Below are 7,402 nucleotides of genomic sequence, written 5' to 3'. Positions count from 1 at the left end.
ATCACTGCTCAAGTTCAGACTTGAAACCAAGCCGAGCATGCTCTGAGTTGGAGGCAAGGTGCAGAAGAGCAGGAGGAAAACAAGCAGGCAGACCAACCCCATGCCAAGAGCCACTCACCTCTATCGTGGGGTCATACTCATCAACGAAATGGTTCTGAATGAGCTGTATCGTCAAAGCACTCTTCCCAACACCACCAGCTCCCACCACCACCAGCTTATACTCGGTCATCTTCCAGCCAACCCCAGTTCAGGACTTCCAGAAGCACCACCACCTGCAAGGAGAAACACAGACACCGTGTTAGGAGAGAGCATCCCTCCTCATCACCACCTGCTCTGCAGCAGGGCTGAGTGGTCAACTCCTTTTTTTGCTGGGAAAGGCAGAAATATGCAAAGCACAATCTCATCCCTCGGGTATCGAGCATTCCCAATGTTTCCTCTACGTCCCAGGAGCACCCAAATGCTACGAGCTAGAGACACCAAGGTCTGAGATACGGCACACAGTAACACAGAGACACCTAATTCCACAAGGCAGAGGTGAAGGGACAAACCCTTAAGGTTTTAACACTCTTTTTAGGTTGCTTGACCACAATAGGGATTGAGGATAGGACAAGGTAAACGCACTTCACTACTATTCTGCATGGCAAAGAGCCACCCCTTAATCCTTGGGGTGAAAACCAGCAAGGCACCACCAGGGATGCAATGTTCTTTTAATGTAGCTCTATGAACCTGTCCATAATATTGTCACACAGAGTATCCTGCTCCAGGACCACGCTGGCCTCTCGTCTTAAGCTCACAGACATAACACCCTAGTGAGCTTGGCCTGGAAACGGGGTGGGATAGCTTGTGGGCCACAAGGGTCAAAGGCTTCCTTACCTTCTTCCCACCCAGCACGCTGCCTACCGTGGGAATCTGGCCAGGGAAAATTACACTTCTGTCAGTCTGTCACCAGGATCTTTCTTTTGCTTTTATGGTCTGATGCTCTGTAGTCTCAAACATGAAATAGCCTCACCATGAAACCTGGTCTAAAAGCACAGCACAGAACTGCAGTATCCAGAACTATTTAACTTAATACTCTCCACTAGTAATTAAGGTTACTTTAAAATGGGCAAAATAAACCATCAAACTGAATACAAAACTACGTTTATCCCGTGATATGCTGCAATCCTTCAGCCTGATGGTCTGGATGCAAACTTCACAGATTCCCTGAGCTCATCTCAAGAGAGAAGGGAGTGTTACTGGTGAATAAAAACTAATCCCTAAGAAGTAACCAATTTTAGAGGTCTGGCTTTTCAGAAGAGCTCTGTACCGATTTGCCTTATCTCAAGCTAGCGATCCAAAATCATTACATAGATTTGAAAGCCTTGGCCAAAGCAGTTTGGATGTCAATGCCCTGGGAGTGGGGAAGAAGTGCCAGCTACCTCAAATACACTGTTAGCTCCCTGTCTTCACTCTCAAGGCTGTGTTAAACCTCAAACAACAGGGCAAGTTTGAGATGGTGGCACATTCCCACAGCATCCTCCTGGAAAAGCAGGCAGTCTGTGGCTTGGACAGCTGCACCTTCCCTGGGTTAAAAACAAACCACGCTTCTACAGAACCATGTACTTGCCACAGTCCTTCAACAGGAGCAAATTCATCCCTCCTCCCCACCTCCTCCCTTAAATTTCTGCTCCAACTCTGCTAAGAAAGAGGAACTTTAACTCAGGAAGATTACAAAACTCTGAAGGTTTAAATAGAAATCCACCCTCATTGGACTGAAATTCCTGTCCACTGCAAGTCACCCCAGGTTCAGATACTCATCTGCAGCCACCATCTGCAAGCTCTGGGGAAACCACCCGAACTGCAGTGGGTAGTGGGAAGACGAGCTCACAGCTCCCCTGGCCAGCTGCCATTTGCAGCAGCCTGCAACACCACTGCATGGGGATTAGACCCTGCCCCCCAGACACTTCATGCACTCCACCCTCCTCCTCGGGCTCCCACAACCCTGGAAGCTGGTATCAACTGTGCTGGCAACGGCCCCTCTAGACCCAGTCTGCATCTGATACATTTGCTAAGGCAGCAAATACCTAATGGAAAGGAGGCCAGAACATTCTGCCTTCAATCCCTACCTGACTGCAACCTTAAGCCACTCAGACAGTTCAATCACGCATTTGAGCTGGGAGCAGTCAGACACAAGCACCTCCCTGCCAAAGCCCTTTGCCGAGCTGCTCTTGGTAGCAGGAAGGCAACAAAGCTCATACCCTTCTCAGCATACAAGATCCTGAAGAAGGGCAAAGGAGGGGGTGCAAAAGGGCAACCAGAGAACAAACACAATGCCAAGAGGGACCTCTGGTTGCTGTGCCATTCTTCACTTCTGGACAAGCTGAAAGTCATTAAACATGATGGAAAAGGGATGATGGTGGGGGAAATGAGGTGCAAACAATGTGATACACTAGGTCCCTAACTGAAAGTGCCACTACTCCCCAGAAAAGTCCAATGTGCCTCTGTTCTGGCAGGTTGAAAACAAGGCTACAGGAGACAACCTAAGTGATCAAATTAATTGACCACACACATGCTGCTCTGCTCCATTAATGCATGCCTCTACATATATGGCTTCTCACATACTCTACTTCTCAGGGACAAAAGAGATCCACACCTCAGGCTTCTCATCTCTCTCAGATGGGAAGAGACAACTACCCTGAGGGACGGCGACAGCATTAAATGGGGACTGAGGAGCAAACTCTGGCTGACCATCTCCACCAACACTGCTGGCCAGGAAGGGTTCGCTCCTGCAGCAGAACAGCTTCACAACTGAAGAAAGGGGTCTTGAGGGTCTGAAGAAACTCTGCAACCAGCTCCTATCTTTCATGCAGAGCAGGGAGATCTGCAAACCCTAGCAAAACGCATGGTGGCTGCAAATAAAGACCTGCAGTGGCTGTAATGAACCTTGCTCTTTATCTGGTGCTGATGGTGGAGCAGCTGCCACAAGGATGCTCAAGGAGAACTGCATAATCATCCAGGTCTATGTGACCTGCTAAGGCAGTGAGAAAAGCCTAGACTCAACACGGGGAGGAGAAGAGATGAGTCCTTGAGGAAGGGGGTCCTCCTTCAAGACCATCTCAGTGGAAGGCACTGCTTGGCCTGTCCCTTCAGAAAACCCACAGCCCACGCAGCCACACAAGCCTCCTGATCCACAGAAGGTGGGGGCTGAGGCAATCATCCACAGCAACTAAAGGGTCCTTCCCTGCTCTGGACCCCAACTGAGCCACTGAGCTCTGCTGTGCAGCAGAGGCACAACCACACACCAACACATCAAGCACTCCAGCCCAGAACTTGAGCTCTGGATCCCCCAGAGAAACACACATCCTCATCTCCCTGCTCACACCCACCCAAGCGGCAGGCGAAACAAACTACTGCGACCCACCACTCACGGCCAGAACACAGATAATTCATATACACAAACTCTCCAATGTTGGTGTTTACTCACTCACACGGTACCTAAAAGGTGCTGGTGCTTCGGCTAACTCTTCACCACTCTGCATGCCACTCTTGCCCTGGCAATGGCAGGAGATTCTGCAGCTTGCAGAGGATGATGAGTCCAGCCCACGTGACTGCTTCATACCACCACTGTAAAGTGTGCCCTGATGTAGAGTGAGAGTGTGAGGAATGATGGAGAGCTGCCTGAACTAATGTGTGCTAAAATCAATGTTCAGACGAGCTCGCTTCCTTTCCCAAAGGATCCACGATGCAAGCTCTTCACAGGGAGCACGCAGACCCAACCGTTCACCAGAGCACATGCAAACACCACAGGAGAAGGATGGCCAAATGTTGCAGGGAAAGCAGGGATTTCCATATGGCCAAGCTTTGTTACAGAGTTTGGCAACTGCTCTTATTCCTAAATTGACCTTAACACCATCTCACAGCTCCCCATTACACTCTTTGCTTCTGAACATGGGAAGAGCAAGGCTGCTCATCGATGCACACACAGGTTCTGATGCAGGGTGGCTGTTCCTCAACACCATATGAACATCACCAGCACTACAAGGGCTGGTTCAAGGAACAGCCATCCCAAAGACAATGTATCTGGCCCTCCTTAAAAACAGAGGCAGGGAAGAGAGAGCAGGGCTCCTGCCACAGAGATGGTATCAGACACCCCAAGTTTTCATGCTAAGGCTGGGGACACAATGGACACAGGTTTACAACCTGTTGGTTGCTGTGAAAGCTTCTCCTGATGTGAAGGGTTTCCAGAGGAAGATAAACAAGAGCTTCTACTTCTCAGCAGCTAACGCAGAGTCCAAACAGAGCTGCTAAGGCTGGGGACACAATGGACACAGGTTTACAACCTGTTGGTTGCTGTGAAAGCTTCTCCTGATGTGAGGATTTCCAGAGGAGGATGAACAAGAGTTTCTACTTCTCAGCAGCTAACGCAGAGTCCAGACAGAGCTGACCACAAAATAACAGAGGAAAACACGAAAGCACAGCCTCCGAGTCTCAAGTGAGCAGGAACACTGCTTCTTCCATCCTCTGCAAACTCTTTCAGATCTGAAAGCCTGCCCCAGGTCACCATCTGGTGCTCTCCCTGCCTGTCCAAATTTATCACCTCTGTAGTACTCAACTGTTACATCCCCAAAAAAGCCACACAGGGCTGTCAAACAGCTGAGCGAGATGGCGAGGCAGAGAGCCATTCAGGAGAACTGTCTGGGAAGAGGAAGGCTTGGATCCGTGTAAAAAGCCAACAGACCCAGCGTGGAGCTGGAGCTGCTGCTGCTGTATTTCCTGACCTCGTGGATTTTCTCCCGCAGCGAGAAGGCTCCTGGCTCCCATTCAAAGCTGTCTAGGAAAGCCTCACTGAGTGCTTCCGCCTGGCAGCAGCAGTTGCTTCCAGCCCAGCAGCTGGAACCACACAGCTCCAGAAAACAAGAAACATCTGCCAGCCTTGTCAGGAAGCCAGGAGAGCAAGAACCCAACCCTGATGGGCACCATCATCCTACCTTTGTCTTACAGAGGGGTTGAAGATGTAGGTGAAAGCAGAATGCGTATCTCCTTATCTTCTCCCCTGCCTGTGCATGCCGGGCAGCGCGAAGGCTCTGCCCGCAGAAGCAAGGACCAAGAAGCTTGGCACGAGCTTTCATGGGACCAAGACCTAAAGCAGATGTAAGCATCAAGGTTACAGGTGATACCCACGGACCCAGCCATGTCCTGCAAAGAACAACCTCACGTTCTTCACAGTCCCTCTTCTCCAGCACAGAGCTTCATCTGCAGGGGTAGAGGTGGTTTCGGGGACCTGACTGTGAAACCTCTAGAAGCTCACTCAGCAGAAGCAGAGGTGAGGAACTCAAGGGGCTTGGAGGGCCCCCATCAGCGCATCTCATCTCACCGCCCCAGTTCCAAGGAAAGCTCAGATGTCAAGCAGAAGGGATCTGCAGAGGATTTCCAATGCATTCACTGTGAGGGAGGCTCTGACACCCTTACAAGAAGATTGCTGAAGGAGACTTCTTTGTGTCCTCCCTTTCCTCTTATCGCCTTGTTTCTCCCCCAGGGTGGACACTAAGCCAACTAAACAGGACAAGAGACTGATTTTTGCAGCACTGCCATACTGAGGACATAGGCAACAGAAGTTTTACAACTGTGCATTACTGAACTTTTACCCTCTAACTGTCCATGCAGAGTCTCTGCATTTTAAGGCAATACCACCTCTGCAAATCTCTTCAGACATCTTGGATTAGGTGCCCTTTCCTCCAAAAGCCCTGTCCACAGGAACCGAGGAGTCCTTAGACCACACATGCCACAGCGTTTGATTTTATTCCCTCCAGCAGAGATGCCCATCCTCAAGAACGTTTATCCCAGCCTCTTACCAGCAGTCCACCACACCTGCAGGTCAGGAATAAAATCTCTGATTTTAGAACACTGACGAGGCGAACCTTGCTGGCTCACCCCAGTGACTGTCCAGGCTCCTCCATTTGCCCAGGTGCAAGGCTATCACCAATGTCACAAAATACAGCCTCTGGAGGGGCTGAAGGAACCTCTCCAGTGGTTTGAAATGCCACCTTTCATTTTCACTCAAGGGTCAAAATGCTGATGTTTTCCATGGCCTGCCCAGCTTCAAAGAGATTAGGGAAACGAGGCTGGCAAGCTGATGCTGTTATGAATCCCAGCCTATCCAGTGCATCATTTTAATTTACGTGTTGCTTTGTAACTAACAAGTGGGCTGTAGATCTAACCCAATGTGCTTGTTGTTGGCTTGCTGGCTGCGTACCTACAAACTCAGACAATATAGCCCACAGATGAAAAATAGAGAGGGATGCCAAAGATGGAATAAAAGTGGCAAATGGTGGCCCTGCTTTGGAGAAACAACTTGTAGATAATCAATGTCTTCTATTTGAGAGAAAGAAAAAAAGTCTAAGAGGAACAGCATGGCTCCTTCCATCCTCCGCAAGCTCTTCAAGATCTGAAGGAAGAGGCAGCCTATCTGAGTGTAAATATATTGCTCCAGAGGAAAGAAAGAAAAGGGGTAAGGAATGACATCATGGAGGAGGCTCAAAACACAGGCACACGTTCAAGGAGAAACGTGGCAGGAAGAATAGCAGAAAGCTGCACGTAGGTTTGAGGCACAGGCAGGTCTGGAAGAGAGGGGCTGCCTCTCCACAGCAGCCATAAACACATCCCATCAGCAAGGTGCAAGTCATGGCTTTGCACAGGATCTTGAACAGGCATGAATGGGTCCTTGCACAGTTTCCTGTTGAAGCACCTCTGGCAACACAACCCCTCTGCCAAAGACTACCCAACCACAAAAAGCTTATGAAGCCCCTGCTCATCCTTCCTCTCCAGAAGAGATGGAAGGATAAAGGAAAACAAGACACTACCATCCTCATCAAAGCTGCTGCCCATTTCTGTTCCCTGGTTCCTGCTTCAGCTGTGTCACAGTTGAATAAAAGACAACACTGGGCAATCGCCGGCTGTTCGCAGTCAGTGGATCCAGCTATGCTGTTCCTGTGTTCCTTCTCAAATAATAAATGTTATTAAGAAAGCTCTTGTTGCCAGCTTACTTAAAAAACAATGAGTAGTCAGCTATGCCTAAACCATCCAAAACAGCAAACAACCTACACAAGTCAGTAATGCAATAAACCAGGTATCCAAGAACTTTCCCTCTGGATGAAGGAATTTCCCCCCGGCAACCAATACAAATCACTAAAATTACTATGCTGCAAAGAAAGATTATCAGGCCTTTTATCTTAGGAGCTTATAAACCAGGACTGCTCATGCCCATGTCTCCAGCAGCGTAAACATGGCATGGGGAGCAGCACGCCATCAAGAAACACTGGCAGCTGCTGGGACATGCTTGTGAATCACAGAGGGATCTTCACCTTTCACTCCACCCTTCTCCCAGAAAGCAAGAAGTCCACTCCATTCTAGTTTCTGCAGAACC

The 7,402-nt window shown here is 49.4% G+C and overlaps 1 protein-coding gene across 1 annotated transcript in view; it reads right to left on the bottom strand.

The window, feature by feature from the left end:
* LOC104544529 (GTPase HRas) overlaps positions 1-276 on the bottom strand; it is a gene marked incomplete at its 3' end in the record, with an annotated part of 7,448 nt that extends 7,172 nt beyond the window's left edge. The window contains exon 1 of the mRNA XM_010189432.1: positions 119-276. Within this exon, the coding sequence (XP_010187734.1) occupies positions 119-229 (111 nt within the window). The remainder of the gene's footprint in view (positions 1-118) is intronic.
* Between the last annotated feature and the right edge of the window lie 7,126 nt (positions 277-7,402).

Source organism: Mesitornis unicolor, unplaced genomic scaffold (genome assembly GCF_000695765.1).
Source record: "Mesitornis unicolor isolate BGI_N332 unplaced genomic scaffold, ASM69576v1 scaffold8060, whole genome shotgun sequence".
In the NCBI taxonomy this organism is placed as follows: domain Eukaryota; kingdom Metazoa; phylum Chordata; class Aves; order Mesitornithiformes; family Mesitornithidae; genus Mesitornis; species Mesitornis unicolor.
Note: the sequence above shows the minus strand (reverse complement) of the source record. Positions and strands in the feature narration are given on the sequence as shown.